We start from the raw sequence: 21,458 nt of genomic DNA, 5'->3' as shown, positions 1-21,458 counted from the left end.
AGAAAGAGGGTGACCATCAAACTCATTTTGTCACATAATGCCAAATCAGTTCAGTTTTGCTTCTATGCTGAGGTGACCACCATCGTCTCAAAGTAATTTGTGGGTGTTTTTTTTTTTTTGCCGTCTGATGTCAAAATAGACAGGGAGTGGTCCCCCCAACACCCCATCAAGAATTTACCTTGGACAGGTACAGAGAACAAAAAGATTGCACCTGGACTGCATACTGTTGGAAGGAGAGGAGTGGTTATCACATCAAATCAAATTTATTTATACAGCGCTTTTTACAACAGATGTTGCCACAAAGCGGCTTTACAAAAGCCCCCAGTGTCAAGCCAAGAGCGACAGTGGCAAGGGAAAACTCCCTAGAGCATGAGGAAGAAACCTTGAGAGTAACCAAGACTCAAAGGGGGGGTCCATCCTCCTCTGGCCGACAACGGTCACCCACAATAGTAACAATTTTAAGAGAAAAATAAATAAATAATAATAACATGGAAAAAATAAGCAATGAATGTCTGGTTTTCTAGCTAAGCATGCCCTGCATTGCAGAGGAGCTCAGAACTAATACACAACGACGGTGGCACAAGAGCAGTGTGAGCTGAACCGTCTCCATATCAGGAGGAGAGCGAGAGATGGGGGTGGATTTCCATCAGACGGAAAAACTCCTCCACGACCCTGGATGTCATCATCCATCTAGAGACGCAGATGTTCTCTTCCAAAAGGGACAGAGCCCACTCTATTTCCTTGGAAGTTAATTCAGTGTACATGGCAAATTGCTACATTTTTTGATTCACTGGTGTTGAGTGCCACCTCCTATGCCGCTGTTTGATTGGGCAGCCACAAATGGAAGACGACATTCATCAGACTCAGTAAGATCTTCAGGAAGGCTGGGTCAGCCCTGGGCTCAGTCTGGACTCAGTGGTGAGGCTGCTGAAAAGGAGAACTCTGGCCAAACAGTCATCAGTCATCATACATCAGAAATTAGTGCAGTTAGCAGTTATGAGTCATCATACATGAGAAATTAATGCAGTCATCAGTCATCATACATGAGAAATTAATGCAGAGTTAGCCGTCATCAGTCATCACACATCAGAAATTAGTGCAGTTAGCAGTTATGAGTCATCATACATGAGAAATTAATGCAGAGTTAGCCGTCATCAGTCATCATACATGAGAAATTAATGCAGAGTTAGCCGTCATCAGTCATCATACATGAGAAATTAATGCAGAGTTAGCCGTCATCAGTCATCATACATCAGAAATGAGTGCAGTTAGCAGTCATTAGTCATCATACATCAGAAATGAGTGCAGAGTTAGCAGTCATCAGTCATACATCAGAAATGAGTGGTTAGCAGTCATCAGTCATACATCAGAAATGAGTGCAGAGTTAGCAGTCATCAGTCATACATCAGAAATGAGTGCAGAGTTAGCAGTCATCAGTCATACATCAGAAATGAGTGCAGAGTTAGCAGTCATCAGTCATACATCAGAAATGAGTGCAGAGTTAGCAGTCATCAGTCATACATCAGAAATTAGTGCAGTTAGCAGTCAGTCATCATACATCAGAAATTAATGCAGAGTTAGCAGTCATCATACATCAGAAATTAGTGCAGAGTTAGCAGTCATCATACATCAGAAATTAGTGCAGTTAGCAGTCATCATACATCAGAAATTAGTGGTTAGCAGTCATCAGTTATACATCAGAAATGAGTGCAGAGTTAGCAGTCATACATCAGAAATGAGTGCAGAGTTAGCAGTCATCAGTCATACATCAGAAATGAGTGCAGAGTTAACAGTCATCAATCATACATCAGAAATTAGTGCAGTTAGCAGTCAGTCATCATACATCAGAAATTAATGCAGTTAGCAGTCATCATACATCAGAAATTAGTGCAGTTAGCAGTCATCATACATCAGAAATTAGTGGTTAGCAGTCATCAGTCATACATCAGAAATGAGTGCAGAGTTAGCAGTCATCGGTCATCATACATCAGAAATTAGTGCAGTTAGCAGTCATCAGTCATACATCAGAAATTAGTGGTTAGCAGTCAGTCATACATCAGAAATGAGTGCAGAGTTAGCAGTCATCGGTCATCATACATCAGAAATTAGTGCAGTTAGCAGTCATCAGTCATACATCAGAAATTAGTGGTTAGCAGTCAGTCATACATCAGAAATGAGTGCAGAGTTAGCAGTCATCAGTCATACATCAGAAATGAGTGCAGAGTTAGCAGTCATCAGTCATCATACATCAGAAATTAGTGCAGTTAGCAGTCATCACACATCAGAAATGAGTGCAGAGTTAGCAGTCATCATACATCAGAAATGAGTGCAGAGTTAGCAGTCATCAGTCATACATCAGAAATCAGTGCAGAGTTAGCAGTCATCAGTCATCATACATCAGAAATGAGTGCAGAGTTAGCAGTCATCAGTCATCATACATCAGAAATTAGTGCAGTTAGCAGTCATCATACATCAGAAATTAGTGCAGTTAGCAGTCATCACACATCAGAAATTAGTGCAGTTAGCAGTTATCAGTCGTCATCATACATCAGAAATTAGTGCAGTTAGCAGTCATCATATATCAGAAATGAGTGCAGTTAGCAGTCATCAGTCATCATACATCAGAAATGAGTGCAGAGTTAGCAGTCATCAGTCATCATACATCAGAAATTAGTGCAGAGTTAGCAGTCATCAGTCATCATACATCAGAAATTAGTGCAGAGTTAGCAGTCATCACACATCAGAAATTAGTGCAGTTAGCAATCATACATCAGAAATTAGTGCAGTTAGCAGTTATGTCATCATACATCAGAAATTAGTGCAGTTAGCAGTCATCAGTCGTCATCATACATCAGAAATTAGTGCAGTTAGCAGTCATCAGTCATACATCAGAAATGAGTGCAGTTAGCAGTCATCATACATCAGAAATTAATGCAATTAGCAGTCATCATACATCAGAAATTAGTGCAGAGTTAGCAGTCATCAGTCATCATACGTCATCACACATCAGAAATTAGTGCACAGTGAGCAGTAGTCTCCTTCTGCCTCTGTGCAAAAATGACACACTATGTTTACCTTGTCCATCTAACAGTCATGGATATTTTCCCAGTTGCAAAGACTCCTGTATTATCAGTCTCTACTGAACAAATGCATCCACTGTTATTATTGTTACTATTACTTCCAAATCATTCTCATATCAAGCCATGCGCGTCATGCATATTTACACAGTACTGCTGTTCAAATTGAATGTCTACATCAATATAGCTGCACAAGATATTGAGGTACATCTGTATTTCAGCACATCAGTATATTTGCATGGCGCATTTTGAATGCATCAGTTCATCTGTATATTTGCATCTGGTACTTCTTGCACATTTTTAGAGCATACATTTGATACTATTTTCTGTTTATTTAGTATTATACTCTACTGTTTTTTGCTGCATGTTATTCTACTGCTGACTAAAATTCAACCCCTAAATTTCCTATCTGAGATCAATAAAGCATTATCTCTAACATTCTTGCACAAATAAAATTGTTCATTTGGTTCCATCTGACAGTTTTGTTTTTGAATCACTTGGCTGTTACAGTTTTACCCAACTAAACACTTTTTTCACAGAGCTGGCTCTGTGGGCTACAAAAGCCCATCTTAGGAGTCAGACATTATCAGACATTTTTTTGCTTACGACCTCTGCACACCATACCATTCAGCTACTGAGCAATAATTTTGAATGTGTGATCTAAAAAACAATTCTGTCAATTTGAATGAAATGATCTAAAGGGCCTCAGATGTCTGTTTATAGTTGAATTTGAATGAATTTGAAAAACTCATGCTTTGAAAGTGCTTTAGTTGCTGCCATGATAAACCTAATTTCTCTGGTCACAGAATGGTACCTGCAGGTTGCACTCCTGTCTAACTCGTGACCTAATAAAATAATGATAAGAATATTGACTTACTCTGATCATCTCCATAAATTGGCCCCGCAAAAATTCAAAGGCCATTTTATGATTATTGGCTCAAAGTTTTGACATTTTTTGATCATTTCAGTACTTGAACCATGGGTTTGGCAGGTCAGGATTCAGGAGTGAAAAAGCGCATAATTAAATCTTGAATATACTTCTACATTTCCATACATAAACTTTTATTTGGGCTATTTCTAGTTCTATATTTATTTATTTATGTATTTCTATGCTTATTTATTTCAACATTTCATTTTTTGTTTGTATGTTAATAAGGTAGGCAGCCTTAACCTCAGTCTAAAGCAGGAATGGTTAAAGGAGTGTTATTGTTTCAGCTCTGCTTTGGGTTGCTACAAGCCACTTAGCTAAGATGATTCAAGATGTATTCATTTGTGCATTCATTTTCATTTGTGCATTAAATTTGTACTACTGGCCAATGATTATAGCAGTCCCTACATTTTTTCACCCCCATCAATTTTTCAATATTAAAAAACATTTAGCAACATTTTAGAAAAATATGACAGAAAAAAAAAAATCAAGGATGCAAATGGTCAACAAATTAGTGATATGTCCATTATCATGCTCGTGTTTCGTAGTTTTGGGTTGAAGGCAGATCTCTTTTTGAATACTACTTGCTCTGTATACACAAACATGTCCAAAAAAAGAGCAAAAGCAGAAATGCATTATGGACTGCTTTTTTTGAAAGGAGTGTTGACAAAAAGTACGAGGAACATTTTCCATCAGCCGAGTCACATACGCATGTGTAAAATGCATTTTTATTTGCATTGGCTTCGAGAGATTATTCAAATTCTGGATGTGAAAGCGATCATGGGTGCTAATAAGATTAATTCTCTCATCATTCCAATCTGTGCCCCTTGCCTACAGCTACCACCTCAGGTCCACGATTACAAGATGGTCTACCAGAGAGTATCTTAAGCAGAACCAAAACTACTCTGCTGCAAACAGTTAATCAGTTTCAATTATGCTTCCCCTACACCCGAATTTAGTGCTTTTTTTTTGGGCAGCAGACTATGTTGGTTTCATAAATTCCATTTTTGGTAAATGTTTATAGAGGATAAAGAATGATTAATAATGTCATTTGTAAACGGCACACTATCCGTTTTCTAAAACACTGTTGCCTTGAAAAAGGAATGATGGCCAGGCACAGTACTGGTAAATAAGTTCACTTTTTATTTTTCCTTTACAGGGACAGTTGCACAGTCAATATAAAAGAAATTATAAATGAATTATACATGATTATTCTTTGGATATCAGCATAGATTACAAATAATTAAATTAATCCCAAACTTTCAGAATGTTTCCAAATGCATCTATATACAGACACAGGAACGTGTACTCACACAAACACCCACACAATCGCAATCAACAAACGAGGAGATGATTTATGAGAATAATCACTTAACTCCCAAGATGAGGCACAGCGCAGTGTCAGAACCCAACAGCACCGTAGAAGAGCCTGCCAGACGGCGAGCCAGGGCAGTGGATCTCTGCGAGGAGCGTCGTCACACATCTGTGTAAACAGAGTCAGCCCAACCCTGCCTTGCTCTGCTGCCGTGCTCTCTCCACTGCAGTCCCCGTGGGGCCGATTTATGAAATGGAGAGCACTTTGATCAGTGTTGGTAGCAAGCCAGCCGTCTTCGAACCAGATGGGCTGGAGCCAAAAGGCCACTTTATGGTCAGTTTAATATTTCTCTGGGTCTGCATCGCGTCGAGAAATCTTGCAGGCCACATAGAAATATCAATAGCTCCACAACTTATGATCATTGCTCTGTCAATCAACACACATTCTAAATATGAAGTGAGCCCTTGAATCGATGCATGGTTGTGAAGCGTGATCACTGGGTAAGAGTAAATCGGTAAAAAAAAAAAAAAAAAGACAATAAGTGGTAAATTGCACTTGAAAACCTAAAACAAGTTAGGCCAGCAAAATATAGTATATTGCCTTAGTAAGACCCATCCTGGTCAATGGTGTTCCTATAAGGGGAGTGAAAACCCTCAAGGTCTATGACTAAGGTTTCCTTCCCTTTCTCAAAATAGTCTGTAAAATTCAGGGAGGCCTTGAACCTTTGACGCTTGTGTAGCCAGCCTTCAAGATGACTGTCCGTATTCCCAAAGATAGCCGCATCGCATAGAGTAAAAGTTGGGTTAGACGGCTAATGATCCCAAAATGTCCCCAGTGTACAGTGAGAGCCATGGATGAGAGCCAGAATTTGCAAATCATCTTTAAGAATAGTTTGTCTCCCTTGACCGACTTCTGCACACACCAGTCTAATGGAAGCAGCAGTTAGGTGATGCTACTTGTGCGCATGTTTGTATTTCTTGATGCACAAATTAAGATGCACTTCAGGATGGAGGCTAGCTTTAGAAGCATCTTTGTGCAATAAAAGGAAGAAGCAATGTCTAATGAAAAACACACGCACACACACTTACGTGCACACATGCACACACGCACTCTCTCACTAAAACTTTTATAGAACAAAATGACAGTTCTTTTAATAGAAGACTGGGATTATGAAATGAAAACTCAGAACAATAAATAGTACTTTTTAGAATGTTATCCTTTCATGGAGGGGGAAAAAAAAAGAAGAAGTATTGTCAGCTAAAATGGTGAATGCAATGGCTTATTACTTCAGCACCAAAACTTACAAAATGCAGAGCTCCATGGTTAGATTAGAACTACCCACTGGGTGGGCATGTATATAATATAAAATCAAATGTGCAATTCAAGGTTTTTTTAATTTTACGAAATTCTACCTACCTAATATCAATAAAATAGATTTTGATCTTTTTACATTGCATTAGTTTTAAGAAATCGCATGATAAATCTAAGGATAAAAGTGACTATGGTATAACCCATCTTTCTTGTCCGCTCTGACGCAAAAACATTAGCAAATCATGCAGAAGCCCACTCCTTCATATAAATCAAATTATGCACATCAATTGCACAGTGCTGCAAAATGCTGACTATATTGCAAGGAATTACTTTCATTTAACTTATTTGCTCAGTGCAAACAACTGAAATGTAGCTTTAGGTTTTACCAGGAATTGGTCCATGCACTCTTATGTAGCTAGCGTCCTTGCCACATTGATATATTGGAATAGAAAGACTATGGAAGACTCCCCTTCAGTAGAATTGCCCCACTGGTGTATGCCACTTGCCAGTAACCGTTCATTAGCTACAGTTTATACCAACTGCAGACCTTCAGAATACCTTCAGCTGATATGTGCCAACCCAAACCACATGGCTATCACCGTTACAAATGTACCTTTAAAACAGGTCGAATTCCAAGGCAGCTTCAAAACCATTGCAAGAATGCAGAGCCAAGCTAGTCTGCAATCTAGGGTTTCACACCGTAATCTTGTTAAAAATTACCTCCATGACAAAGTACTCAGTGTTCCAGTTACCTGTAATAGCCTGTGCAGCAGTAACACTTGCTCAGACTTTAATCATATACTCAGGGTCCCAACACAACATCCCTGACAACTCAACATGCATTCTGCCAAAGCCATTCTAAAATTCCATCTTTTCTCCTCTCACTGATCCACTAATTATAGCACTTCCCACCAATATAGCAGTAACTTTCTGGTCCCACATACACATCCACCTTAACTTTGCATACTGACAAAACAAGAACAAAACCAACCACTTTCATGAATGGAATAATTATACTACATGCATGAAACCATGGTAGTGACACCTCAGGGTGCAAATCCCATTCCACACTTCCAATAAGCAGCACCAATATCTCTGACCAATCCCTGAGGTAACCTGGCAATGACAAAGGCATTCTCACTAGTGTTATGTAGGAATGGAGAATGTCTACACCAATATAGGAAAATAAAACCCGATTTACCAAGGCACGTTCTGGAAACTCAGCACATTATTACTACTACTGTTTTTTTTTTTTTTTGACCAAACAGTGAAGATCATGCATAATCACCTAAAAACATGAGCCTACAAAAGGAGTCTTGATAGAATCAGGGCAGGACAAGAACGATGGACTCCAAAGAAAAGGAAACCTTATTGGGTCAGAGTGCGCAGAACTTGATTAGAGGTCTTCTATCTACAGGCGACCCATCTGCGCAGTGTGTTCAATATTCGGTTCCTTTACTGGTTCCTCCACACCGTGAGTGCACTTGAGTTGGTGCTGCGCCTCTGAAGAGTGCAGGAGAGAAATGGGACACCTCCTCGCAGAACTGAGCTCCAGGACTGGAATGTGAGCAGACACGGGACAGAGGACCCTCCTCAGCAGAGACTTCCCCTGGACTGGGATGATGTTGCTTAGCTGCTCCAGGACTTGCCGTTCTCTCCTTTCTGAACGGCCGTGGCCGAAACCCCTCTGTCCTGGGGGAGTCTGGTCGGCAGAGGGAGCTCACCGCTGTGCTGCTGCTCCCTAGGCTGTTTGGATCCCTCTCTCTGACTCACGCGATCTGGACGCACCAGCATGCCATAATTGGGCTTACAGTTGAAGTACTGACGACCTGCTACTGAGCCATCGTTCTTTCCTGGTAGGAAGACAAAACAAATAAGCAACAAAAACCACCACCCAACAAAGAACAAAAATATCAGATGCTTTGTGAATTCAAAAGCTTGACCAGTGAGAATGAAAAACATTTAATAAACACAGAGACAAAGTAAACCACGGGGGGCGGGGGTAGAGAATCATTGCAACTGACCTGCAGGAGTGTTGAGCTCTACCCCAACCCACACGCCATCTGAGAAGTCGGTGTGTCCGACGTAGCGCACAGTGCCACATTTACTGTTGGCCACCAAGACAGTCTCCCCTACTCTCAGCCAGGCAGGGAGGCTGGGCTCCTTGCTCACATCCTTGTTAGATACGCTGCCCAGTTTCTCTATGGGCTCTGCCTTCTGAGCATGTCCAGCAGTCACTTTTGCTCCTCGCGTCTCCTCATCCTTACGCAGAATGCGATTGAAGGACTTCAGCTCTGAGGTTTTGACCCTCTGGAGGGAGAAAGGGTTATCAATAGCAGCTTTAGGTACTAAGGGAGGAATGGATGTCAGTTTTACTTCGGAACAAGAGGGGGTGACCCCGTTCCTAGGCGCAGCCAGGGGGTCTTTGAGAGGAACGGTCTGCTCAGGATGCTTCTTCTGAGGCAGATCAGCGGAGTCACGCTTCAGCTCAGCTTCTGCAGGAGGACCGTCTGAGGACCGTCTGTTTGTGTCCGCTCCCAGTTCACACTCAGCCTTGCCCACGTCCGCTCCCATTCCATTCTTGGCCAGGTCCATGTTCACTCTGCACTTAGCCTTGTCCACATCCTCTCCCACACCATGCTCGGCCTGGTCCACGTCTGCTCGTGCTTCACACCCGGACACACCTGCTCCACGCTCAGCCTTGTCCGCTCCCGCACTGCGCTCGGCCGAGTCTGTGCCCACTCCCGCGCCATGTTTGGCTGGGTCGATGTCTGCTCCGCGTTGGGCCGGGTCCACATCTGCACCCGCAGCACGTTTGGCCGGGTCCATGTCTGCGCCGTGGTTAGCCAGGTCCACGTGCATGCTGGGGGAAAGGTCCCTACTGGCAGCAGAGACATCAGATAAGGTGGCCGTGGAGACGCTGGTGGAGAAATAGCCACTGGAAGCCTCGCTGATGGGGCTGAAGGCCAGGTCATGAGAATCGTGTGTGGAATAAGTCATGGTGTCCAGACTGGAACGCTTCTCGGAGGCTGGGCTCTTCCCTAGTATTAGTATCTGTGAGAAGGCAAGTACACAGCTAAATAACATCCTCTGATCACCAAACTTACCTCACACCACCAGTAGCTTGCTAGAAAAGGCACTCATGGTAGGAGACATGCATGAGAAGCAGGACATGCCACCTCAGTGGATCATTGGAAACATGTCTTTGGCGTTCACTCAGATGGAGACGGGGCTTTTAGGTTGAGGTCCACTTACTGGCTCTTCCCGAGCTCTGCTTTCATCAGGACTGCTGCTTGTTTGCATTATACGTGGTATAGCCTATAAGGCAGAGCAAAAATGAGTCTAAAAAAGTTTTAAATATCGTAAATTAACAAAGACTGCAGTTTTAATTAAACTTCATACATATTGGCTTCCTTTGGGATATGGCTAGTTTTAGATAATGTCAGATCAAAAGTCAGTATGTTTAAAGTAGGAGTGAACAAACTTGAATGTTGTACCAGTTGTCAAAACATTGTGTACAGCATCATTTTAACAGAGAAAAGACTAAGACTGCAAATTCAGTTACAAGGAAATTATTCTGTCTAATTCACTGGAACGCCTGCATGTTAAAAAGTTCTTTAGCATTTAGTGTAACATGTCTGAAGAAAGCCTTTCAGTGTCTGAATTTAAAAACAAAGCTTAGAGCAACCTTCTTTTACTTCATCATCCCAGAACAGCAGCAACAGCTACGATAATACCGATAGACTGTATTAGCCAATTCTATAGTTTTTACATGGAGAGATTATTCTTTATATGGAATTATTGTATTGAAGCAATAGGAACAGGAACACAGAAGATTACTTAAGTATCTGAGACTTAACTGGCCAATTTGCTGGTATATATAAAACCTCAATATTCTCGATCTGCTATGAAATTATTCCTGAATATGTATGTACTTCTTACAGCTGCCATTCCTCCATACAACACAAATCATTGGAGGGCTTCAGTTCTTAACGACTTCATGAAATACAGTAGCAGTCTGCACACACTGCTGCTGCTCTTGCGTGGGGAAGAGTGCGTTCACCTGCTGAGAGTGAGGAGAGGGACGCAGGTCTTTCTTGTCCTCGCGCGCAGGGAACAGAGACTTGAGCAGCTTGGGCATCTGGGGGACCAGGGCCCTGACTGGGGAGAGATAAGAAGCAGCAAGCCCTGAAATCCCTGTAGGGAGGGGTGGGGAAAGGCCACGGGAGGACAGACCAACGGTGGAACGCAGGGATGGAGAGTGGAGGGACAAGGACGGGCAGGGTGGAGGTAGACGGAGAAAGGTGGAAGAAAGTTGAAGGCGAGCACACGTAAATGCCATAATCGACAAACAGGGCAATGTGTGTAGAAAGCCTGTAAAACACGATTCCTTATGCAAACTTTCAATCAAATGTATTCATTTTTTGAGACATTTTTTATTTCTACAGATCACCATGTAATCTGTAAGAAATCTGAAGGAAAAAATGAAAGAATTTTAAAATTGAAATCGATCCAGCACATTACAGCTTAACCGTCAGAAACACACCGAAATGTGATGACAGTTTGGTAGAGACTGACAGAGTGTAGAGACAGGCTGGCCCATACAGAGGGGGATTCTGCACCAAAGATAAAGTGGCCACTAAGACTGAGAGTTTACCTTGCTCTGGTTCCAGGGTCTGAGTGTGTGCTGGCAGCGGCGGCGGTGGTGTTGACTCCCTGGAGGGACGAGGCAGTGTGCGGCTTAACTGTGGAGCCATCATGGAGATGTCCTGCTGACTGTCCCATTGATTCTTCAGTAAGGAGGAAAGATCATTAGAGTTAAGTCAGTTTGGGGGCAGATGGAGTTCTCCTTTAAAACGCTGTTTACGAATTCCACACAGAACTCCTACCTTGTTGTCCTCCAGGCCTGAATTTAGAGACAGATCCTGTCTGCTCCCGGATAACTGGAGGCGACAGACGCATACAAAACAGTATAAAAGTCTGCAGCCAAGTGTGGACCTCCCTCTCTGTGTAAATAAATGTGTATGTGGGTGTAGTGTGTATGGATCTGTGAAGTGTGTGTGTGATATATATATATATATATGCATGCGCAGAGGGGTCTCAGAACCAAGTTGCCTTGGACACTGAAAATAGTAATTAAAAGTTTTCAAAGAAATGCATTGTTATATATATTTCAAACTTACAGCTGAGATATATTTGGTGTTATGAGCAAGCTTGACTTAAAAGCACTGCCTATAAAGGTCTCTAGGAGTGTTAGGAGTGTGTGCCTACTCTGTGCACACTGGGAGAGCTCAGACTCCGCCTGCTCCCCTTTGCTTTGCCTGCCAGGTGCTCCTTCACTGCCACTTCCTGCACACACATCAGAGCACATGCTGGACCTTTCCATCACAAATCTGTAGTCAGCTTCACTTATTTCTGTTAAATTGAATAATTAACACAGAGCCAGCTGTGCAAGCGTAAGATGTGCGGGGTTTACCTGCCGCAGGCGGTCCAGGGTGAGGATGTTCTCCACGGCCAGAACGCTGCGCAGATATTTCTCTATGGCTGCCTCGTTATCTGAGGACTTGGGGTCCTCGGTGCTGGCAGCCATGCGAGCTAGCATCTCCCTGTCCTCCGACGTCTGAGCATCCTGATGGTGAAATGATTCCGGGATTATCACTCACTAATCCCTGGGGAATCCCCAGCCCTCTCTGAGGAAGCACAGGGCACCCACAACAGGTCTTCAGATCACGCCCAAGAAATTGACTCTATGTAACAAAGGCCTGCTACACATCTGACTAAAGTAACCACTACATGACAAATCCAGCATTACAGACCCATTATGAAGTTGTTTTGGAAACCCCGCAAGCTATGAAAATTGTTTTCTCTGCTGTCTACACACTTTTGACATTTGACACACCGCATTTTGACCCACTCATGATGGGCTCCAGAATTGTCTGATGAGGCTAGGATGTTGATCAGAGAAAACAATGCACAGAGCAGAGGGTCCCCATAAGATTAATGTGCGTTTCAGGGATTTAATCCCATGTATGGCTTTAAAAGGTCATCTGAAACATGCTTACCCCTGGGATATTGGACACAACCTCAAAGGTCACCCCACAGCCAGGGAGAGACATGGTACGCGTGGACATTCTCCTTAGGAAGTTTTGGGCAAAACCCTGAAAATGCATCACAGAAATATATCCAGAAAGTCACCAGACTCCATGTTACATCTCTGTTCTGTCAGACAAGAAGCAAATGTTTTCAACAATAAGATGGAGGCAAGTGGGGATACGTTTCTATACGTGTGCATAAAATACTCACATACCCCATATAGCCATGGGTCCATAATAAGATGTGCGGCCAGTGCTCACCTGTCGGCCAGCGATATTCACGCAGATGCGCTTGCGCAATACCAGCTGCATCTCTGCCGGGTGGCTGAGCTGCACCATGGTTCGCACGATCAGGTAGACCCTCTGATCTTGGGCACCTCCTCGACTCAGCTGAGGGCAATCGTGGACCGTAGAGTCCCAGGATGCCTCCGCCTTCACCTGAGGAACCGACAGCAACTTTCAGGGTTAACGTTTCCATTGCTGTGCTAGTGAGATCAGGTAAGAGACGTTGGTGTGATGTGGAGGCATCCAGCCGGTGTGATTAAGATTGGACATGTGTTCACCTCGCCATCGTAGTGTCTGACAATCTGCAGGTCAAAGTAGTCGTCATCATCCTCACAGGTGAGAGAAGCATCCCACCCACCAGCTTCTGGGGTCTCCAGATTTTCCTGAGAGCTAAAATCATCAGCTGAGAGAGACAGAGAGAGATAGATTACACATTTAAACAGCAGCCTATACTTGTCTTATATTAGAGCATATGAGTGAACATACCACTCAGGTCAAGGAAGAGGACTGGAATGTGAGTTTCCATCCCAGGCACCGGTACCCTACCAAGACGAGGCAAAATATCAACATGCTCTCCAGTACTGAAGATATTAAATAAATAAAAATTAAACTGAAGAAGAAATAACAGGCAACTAACAACAAAAATACATTAAGCACTAACCCTATGGGCATTGTACTGGTAAGTCATTAATGTCTCACCATTCGGCAGGAGCTCCTGGGATGCCACTACCAGCAGAGGGCACCATTACTGCATTCCTCTCCTCAGTGAGAGTGAGTCGGCACTCCAGCAGCTGAGCCTCGCGCTCCACGTCATCCTCCGACTTATCTGATCAGAAAGATCAGGAGAAGACAATTCATTATGGCTCCAGAACATGGACAAGCCCAGTATATTCAGTATATTAATTCTGCACCTTTAAGACAGGACACTGAAACGTACAAGATCGGTCAAGATGCTCGCAGCACGTTTTGTGTGTGTGTGTGTGTCTTGTTAAAGGCCTCCATTACATATTGCAGCCTTCTGTGTTATTTACATTACTAAGGCCTCAACCCTGCTAATGATTAACAGAAGACATATTGCATGCACTTTCCTTCGTTTCACCACAGCAAACATACTGAAGTCCAATATGCAGCATAATGTGACAAAACTGTCTGAATTGTTAAAGGTTTCCCATATTTTAACAGCTGGCTGCCCTAAAATGATGTTTGGAAAATACCAGAATATTCATCTCTTACAAACAGCAGTAAGCCTATTGAAGACATGCATGATTTATAAGCTGAAAACAACGTAAATAATGGGACAATTACACTGTAAAGCCCATTTTACACCAGAAGCAGATTGTTGCTTGCTGCAAGCCTGGACAACTTTGTGGTGCTTGTCATTTCACATGCTCTCCAAGCACAACGCTAACTTTTCCCATGGTGACACGCAGAATGGAGATGAGCTCTACAGTACTCCTGTGGGAATGGTAATAGAATATCTGATAACCCTGAGGTATTGGCGAGCGTGTTTTTTCCGCTTGCATTAATCTCAACCATTTTCAGCTTCAGTTCCGACATGAGAATTGTCAGCAAGTGGTGCTTACAAACAGCTGGTAATTGGCTAAAGGACATGCCAATCATCTTGCCAACAATAATTACAGTGCATCTGTAACTAGGCATATTGCATGGAGATGGGTAAAGGAGATGTTCAGTATCTGTAAGGAATCATGCCCTGCAAACCCTTCAGAGCAGGGGTAACAAAAGTGGACACAATAATATAAAAGCATTTAATAAATACAGTAACATTTTATCAACCTATATAGATTCATAATGGCCACATTACATATTCTTGGTTACTATAAGACGCATCCGATAGCGGAACTAATCATAAAGATGAAAAATGGCATTTTAGGTAGCTTAATACACTGGTTGACTCGCCCTGACACCGTTGTATTCAAACTCTTGCATCAATCCAGTCTAAAGTCAGTGATCTAACATGTCACGATATTAATAATGCATGTTGTCCGGCAGGTGTAGCTGCGTAATATTCCACTTGTGACGGCTCTGTTACACTTCGTGCCTTGCATTTCTCATACAGCTCTAGGATGGCAAGCTGAGAAAAACAGGTTCGCGATGGTATTACATGCTGCTTATTAAGTAACCAGATCATGTTTATAAACCCTCTTTGGAACACTTAATTAGTACCACATCTTTGACAAGGTTGTGTGTTGTTGCCTCAGTGATTTCCCCCTTCCGTTTGGAACCGCTCTCATACAGGTTATGCTTCGGATGGCATTCAGATCTGGCTTTGCACTTTGTCATACAGAGCTGTGGTGCTGATTTAAATGATTAAAGACCCTGCACAGCATTTCTCCTCCTTACTCAAAATGTAACCATTGCCAGGAAGTAGGTGCTCATCTTAAATGTTCAACTAAAGCAGAACTATGATCTGCCACTGCAAAGTGTATTAAACAACCTAAACTTTTCCTTTTTTGTATACTGCCCCCTAACTACCTTTTAGGAATGACACTTTACTATGTGTATCTTTGGCATCATAGGTGGCACTAACTGACTACAGCCAATCGTAAACTACTTTATATTGCATATTCATGAAATCTGAAATCAACTGACCCTCCCCTACTTCACATCGCTCTACTCGAGTAACAGATTGCACATGCATACAAATGTTCAGTTTTTGGATGCAAGCTGGAGAAAGGTTACTTTTAACATTTTATTCCAATAAACGAGACCAAATCAGGACTCAAATTTCTTGCTGGGGTTGAAGTGACAGCAAATACAAGAATTTGCAGATGGCATATTACTGTCAATTAATTTGAAAATTGGGCCCAATTCAGACTCCAGCTGAAAGCGACTTCCACGTTTAGCTCCCGCCATGTATAAGGTTAGCCAACATTTGCCAATAGCTTTAATATAAAAGTGATCAATATGCAAGAAATTCACAGATTTATACCACTCTAAATATGAACTGTGGCGTCATCTAATTTAACCAGAGAATTTGATTAGCCTCTGTTTAAATAGCAAGGATTGCGCTGTAAACTGAAATGTCTACCAGCCGTTCACCTCTTCAAGTTCCTGCAAGTAAAGTGACATTGATGAGATTCTACTTCGAGCCTGCGCCATACTGAATAACTGGGTTGTTGTGTTTGACGCTGAATCCGTCAATCAATCCGCTGGGGTCCACACCCACATAGCAGAATGGTAAATGTCAACAGGGGAAAAAAGACAATTCAAAACACTCAGTTTAATGTAATTTTAGGGGGAATAAAATAGAGGGTAACTAGAATATAAATTACATTCTTTGCAGAACTATGTATTTTTAACAGATTTTAAAAAGCAACTGTGCAGGGCCTTTAAATCAATTAGCCATGTTGTCTCCTGTTGTGGTAACTAAAGTTACAAGGCACTTTCAACTAAGTACCTGTTTTTGGTCACCATTCTCCCTGTAGCCAAAATAATGCCATACAATTGATGTTGCCTTTATTGTTCCAAGCAAACCTTCCTTTTTAGTGGTTCTCTCTTGTTTTTGGTTCATTTTCAGGGGAGTGCTGCCTGGTTGTTTGAAAAACTGATCAAGAAGGACCGCGAATCGTGGTTCACTGAGCCTGCATGTCACATTTACATTTATGGCATTTAGCTGATGCTTTTATCCAAAAAAACCCGATACAATTATAACTGAGTACAACTTGAGGATTAAGGGTCTTGCTCAGGGGCCCAACAGGGGAAACTTGGCAGTGGTGGGGCTTGAACCAGCAACCTTCCTATTACAAATCAAGTACCTTAACCACTAAGCTACCACTGCATGTCACTCCCTAGCATTATTAACATTAGACCTTTCTTGTAGATTAGTCATAGAACATGAAAATCATCCAAGTTTTCCTTTTGTAATCAAGCAGCAATAAACGTTTTAGCATGTAGCATGTTTAATTTCCTTTACTTGACATCACACATCCTGTGACATGACTACTGTGCATGTACACATTGCAATGATGCTAAAGTGATATATTGTGCTCGTTTGCATGGCTGCAGGTCTGCTGTGCACGTGCTTATGGGTTCTGTAAAGTAAGTCTATTAGCAAAATGAAAATGATATTTATTACAGGGGCTGGCCTATAGAAGTCTGGCCGTTCTCAGCATTCTGAAGAAGGCGTTTTGGCATTATTAGTAAAACATCACTGTCTATGAAGATGCTATCTTAGCCAGCAAACGTCGAATACCGATGTAGTACCATGTTCAGAATATGATTAACACAGAAGCATAAAGCGTGGGAGTGGCACAGGAAGCCTTAGTTACTGCCTTTAAAAAAAAATTAATAAATAAATGCTTAACAGCTTGATTGACTTCACCTTGTGGTGAACCTAAGTTTATTCAAAATCTAAAGAGCAGAATCCTCAAGCAAGTTAAGCCAACAGCCTCATTGGACTTAAAAGGACTTTTGATGGTGAAACTCCATTGATATTTTGATTTAGGTCAAGACCAGACTTAACCCATGTGGAGGAGAAGACTGAGCAGGTGAATGTGGTAAGGATTACTGTACACTATACCCGTTTTGCCAACCAGGGACTGCAGATGCTCGTCCAGGTACTCCTGTCTCTTAGTAAGAGCAGCCAGCCACTGTGCCCTCAGTCGCTCCAAGTCACGCTCCTGTCATGATAAGCACCAGCTAATGAATACAGCTCTGGAGAAAGCTCACCATGTGTGCTGGATAAGAGAGGCATACTGCAGGAAAACTCACCTGATAGCTGTCCATTTCATCTCCTTCCAACTACAGAATAAGAAAGCATGTCATTATGCAGTTTTAAACAAATGCATTTCTTTAAACTGACATTCATTTCTTTAAACTATGAGTAAATGTGTATTTTCCACCTTGTGTGAGCCGCTGGCTTTAGTTGGGCGAGCTTGTCTGATCTCCACACACCCGATGGACACTCCCAGGATGATCTCAGCTATAAGAGGCATAGTGCCCGAGTCCTGCACCGAACGTACATCCACCTGTATACGCCGAGACTGACCCTGCAAACACACACACACCTCCCTTAAGCCCTGATGCATGCCACTTGTCACTTGTGTACCATTCCACACAGGTCCTAAACCCACACTGCAGATGAATCCAGGCTTTGGTACTATTCCCAGATAAAGTTACTTACCTGTTTAAGCTGGAAAATGCCTCCTGTGCGAACATCTGCTGCTGGCACCACCTCCACAGGCATGTACTCTCCATTCTCATTTAGCTCCAAGATCTGCACCCACATCTCTATCTTTCTTGTCACCTCACTCCACCTGCAGAGAGGGTAAATGAAGCATGTGGATAGTCACACGCAGACACCAAGACTTAAACAGTGCCTCAGAGCAGACCATACACCGGGGCCTGTATACAAATTCTCTGAATGGGGATTAGTACAATGTATTGTAATATACAGTTGCAATGTATTTTATTATACAGCACCGTATTGTATACACCTAAAGGTTTAACAAAACCCATGGCACCCATCCCACAGAATAAGAGTCATGCAACAAGAAATACGATCACAGCAGACAGTAAACTTAGCCAAGACGATACTGTTGGGGCTGCTTGTGTAGTATTAGAGGAAGTGCACTCTGGAGAGAAGAGACAGGTACTGTTCTTTGTTACTCACCTGTCGCGCAGGGTGCGAGTCTTGGCCTGAATGATACTGAGGTCCCACAGGGCAGGGTTCCTGCCTGGATCAGCCTGCCTGTGGCCATACACTTCTATAGCCAACGCGCCATCGGTGAGATACTCTATGAAATCCTCAGTCACAGACACCGCCAGCTCCTACCACACAAACAAGATATAGAAAACTCAGAAAACCACACACATTATATGATTACTGGCCTGGCTGCTCATTTCCTTTTTGTGGTAGTGTCAGATCAAGAAGGCAATAAAGAAAAGAAAGAACCATTGTTTAAAAAGGTCCAACTGGTGATTGGAGTCCTGTTTCCTTTCTGGGCTTGTTGCCGATTGTCAGAACAGCAAAGCAACAACTGCCCAACTGGTTCTCTGGCTCTCACCTTACAGCTGTCAAAAACCACCATGCAGTGGGGGTCTTTGCTGCTGGGAGAGGAGGCAGAGGGGTCCACCTCCGGAGCAACAATGATGGGCTCACTCTGATCCCAGAAAGAGTACTGGCAGAACACAAAGTTGGACAGATACTGGGGAAGACCTGTAGCCTGCAGGATCTTAATCTATTAGAGAGAAAATAGGAGGTCATGAACCACCAAGTGGGGGCTTATTCATAGCGAGCACCTGAAACAAGAATGATATCTGTAGTATCAGACAACCATGTTACCATGCAGACGAGTTTGCGCTCCTGCGCCTCCACGTCGGGGTTGCTGTCAGTGTCCTCTTCCCCAGCCATTCCGTCCTCCACCCCTCCGCCTACACGCACCACCTCCACATGCAGCCGCCCTGCCACCTGAGACGCACAGCTCGACGGCCTCAGCTAATTGGCTCAGTGCTGCTCACACAACCAAGTCTGCACACCTTTACTCTGCATTCACACCAGCAGTAGCGCGACGCAACACAGTGGCCAGACGTCATTTATTTCCAATGACGGCCGGTGACTTCCGGAAACAGAATGGTAATTCCTACAAACAGAGTTAATTCATCATACCTCGCCTTTCTGATTGATGATGGGCACAGCATACTGCAGCTTCACGTCATAGAACAGGCAGGAGAGGAAGACATTAGCCACTCCGATCAGACTGTGGTTGACTTGCTCATCAAAGAAGGGGTCTGATCTCTTAAAGTATGAACGAATGACCTGTGAGGTAAAAGGGGGGGGGGGTTCACTCGGAATGTTGGGGGCAATAGTCCCCTAGAGGCCGTGAGGGGGTTGTGGTCATCACTCACAGGGTTGTCTTCCTCGCAGTCCTTCCACTCCTGATAGAGCTCCCTCATGTCCACCAGCCTGTTCTCCATCTTCTCCAGTGCCCAGATCTGCTTGCCCTTCCCCTTTCGCCTCACCTGAATCGCAGGTTCACTCAGCACAGCATCCCGCTGCAGGTAGAGGTGGTGGTGTTTAACCTTGTGAGCCTCTGTATGACCATTTGAAGACAACACTTCCTCCTCTTTGTCTGATGTCATGGTTGAGGTCCAGGACATCGTATTAAATATGATCTTATCCCACTGGCCAGTACAGGATTCAACAGTCTGTGTATGTTGCTCAGATAAGAGGGCCGTTACCTTCCTGTTGGCGTTGAGGTTGGCAGCAGGGATCTGGAGAGTGACCTTGTACTCAGTCTTCTTGTCCAGGTCTTCCGCGATGAAGTTGGCCTCTTGCACCAGCAGATTGGCCTTCACAATCTGCTCCCGAAGCTTCCGCAAACTGCGTGTTAGCACTGCCTCCCTGGAACACAAGTTACAAGGCAGCGGGGCAATTCCATTAACAAACGCAGGAGCACAAGTACCACAGCCAACACCAGCTCCCCTCTCAGTGCGTCTGGGCTCCACTTCATCTGTGTCAGATCGGACTGGGATCACCATCAACAGACCTCAGTAGCAATAAGCGCCAGTAATTTGTCTCCAGTTCTAAGCAAGACTCCTAAAAATTGAACCTGCTCTAAAACTGCCCTGCGGAAAATGAAACACTCTGCAGAAACGCGTTTATAATGTACTGTGAGGCAGTTCCAGCGTGCTCCAGGGAGTGCTTGGCTCGGACCTCTCCTCGCTCCACTGGCGCAGACGACTGTGCGTGCTTGGGGAGGAGGCCAGGCTGCCCACGCTGAGCCTCTCCATGCTGCGGTGGTGCTGGGCCTGACCACTCAGCCTGTCCGGCGTGAGGCGCCGGCGTAGCTGCTGCAGCTCCTGCTCGTACATCTGCCGCTGGCGCTCCAGAGCCGAGCGCTTCTCCTCCTCATGCTGCCGCTCCAGGCTCTGCAGCACGGCCTGCATGGGGTCTGTGGGGGACAGGAGAGACAGAACGAGAGACAGCAAGAGAAAATAAAAAGCCCCGCGTTTACATCATAAAACATCCGAGAAGCGCAACATTAGAATGCTTCAAATTTTCAGGTGTGTTTCAAAGTAACTGCCACATTGCAGTGCCCTGAACACCGACTGCACTGAATGTTCCCCCACCGTTTCCAAGACAGCCACAGCTGTTCCTTTCTCTGGACTCACCATTGCTCCCCAGGGCCTTCATCATGACCTCAGTCTGTGCGAACTCGTAGCTGAAGCTGACCTCGCTGGACACTTCGCTGGCCGTGTCCCCGTCTGCATCCAGCTGCTCGCTACTGCTGCTGTTCTTCATGTTCCCCACTTCTCCCTCCACATCCTCGGGCCGAGGCCGCCGCTTTGGGAGGTTTATCCTGCAGGGGGGCCATCGTTACTGCGTGTGCAAGTGGCTAATAACAGCAAAAGCTCCTTTGACGAGCTTGACCTTGGCTAACCTTCGCTTGGTTCGTGTGGTTAAACATAGCTTGGTCTGATTTCCCTCC

The 21,458-nt window shown here is 43.8% G+C and overlaps 1 protein-coding gene across 2 annotated transcripts in view; it reads right to left on the bottom strand.

The window, feature by feature from the left end:
- Nucleotides 1–5,128: 5,128 nt before the first annotated feature.
- kif13ba (kinesin family member 13Ba) overlaps nucleotides 5,129–21,458 on the bottom strand; it is a 33,944-nt gene continuing 17,614 nt past the window's right edge. The window contains exons 16-40 of one of the 2 annotated variants that reach the window (XM_027001445.2): nucleotides 21,142–21,329; nucleotides 20,684–20,921; nucleotides 20,209–20,371; nucleotides 19,876–20,022; nucleotides 19,637–19,786; nucleotides 19,313–19,438; nucleotides 19,035–19,208; nucleotides 18,641–18,798; nucleotides 18,152–18,284; nucleotides 17,871–18,017; nucleotides 17,740–17,769; nucleotides 17,549–17,648; nucleotides 13,708–13,834; nucleotides 13,495–13,550; nucleotides 13,287–13,411; nucleotides 12,985–13,161; nucleotides 12,694–12,789; nucleotides 12,108–12,260; nucleotides 11,903–11,980; nucleotides 11,521–11,574; nucleotides 11,289–11,421; nucleotides 10,695–10,792; nucleotides 9,887–9,949; nucleotides 8,656–9,685; nucleotides 5,129–8,484 (exon numbers count right to left, since the gene is read on the bottom strand). In XM_027001445.2, the coding sequence (XP_026857246.2) occupies nucleotides 8,261–8,484; nucleotides 8,656–9,685; nucleotides 9,887–9,949; nucleotides 10,695–10,792; nucleotides 11,289–11,421; nucleotides 11,521–11,574; nucleotides 11,903–11,980; nucleotides 12,108–12,260; nucleotides 12,694–12,789; nucleotides 12,985–13,161; nucleotides 13,287–13,411; nucleotides 13,495–13,550; nucleotides 13,708–13,834; nucleotides 17,549–17,648; nucleotides 17,740–17,769; nucleotides 17,871–18,017; nucleotides 18,152–18,284; nucleotides 18,641–18,798; nucleotides 19,035–19,208; nucleotides 19,313–19,438; nucleotides 19,637–19,786; nucleotides 19,876–20,022; nucleotides 20,209–20,371; nucleotides 20,684–20,921; nucleotides 21,142–21,329 (4,168 nt within the window). In that variant the 3' untranslated portion in view covers nucleotides 5,129–8,260. Of the gene's footprint in view, nucleotides 8,485–8,655; nucleotides 9,686–9,886; nucleotides 9,950–10,694; nucleotides 10,829–11,288; nucleotides 11,422–11,520; nucleotides 11,575–11,902; nucleotides 11,981–12,107; nucleotides 12,261–12,693; nucleotides 12,790–12,984; nucleotides 13,162–13,286; nucleotides 13,412–13,494; nucleotides 13,551–13,707; nucleotides 13,835–17,548; nucleotides 17,649–17,739; nucleotides 17,770–17,870; nucleotides 18,018–18,151; nucleotides 18,285–18,640; nucleotides 18,799–19,034; nucleotides 19,209–19,312; nucleotides 19,439–19,636; nucleotides 19,787–19,875; nucleotides 20,023–20,208; nucleotides 20,372–20,683; nucleotides 20,922–21,141; nucleotides 21,330–21,458 lie in introns of both variants that reach the window. The other variant, XM_027001444.2, reaches the window with a different exon arrangement.

The sequence above is a fragment of the Electrophorus electricus genome, chromosome 13, assembly GCF_013358815.1.
Source record: "Electrophorus electricus isolate fEleEle1 chromosome 13, fEleEle1.pri, whole genome shotgun sequence".
Classification (NCBI taxonomy): domain Eukaryota; kingdom Metazoa; phylum Chordata; class Actinopteri; order Gymnotiformes; family Gymnotidae; genus Electrophorus; species Electrophorus electricus.
The sequence above is the reverse complement of the archived record's forward strand: the minus strand, read 5'-3'. Positions and strand labels throughout refer to the sequence as shown.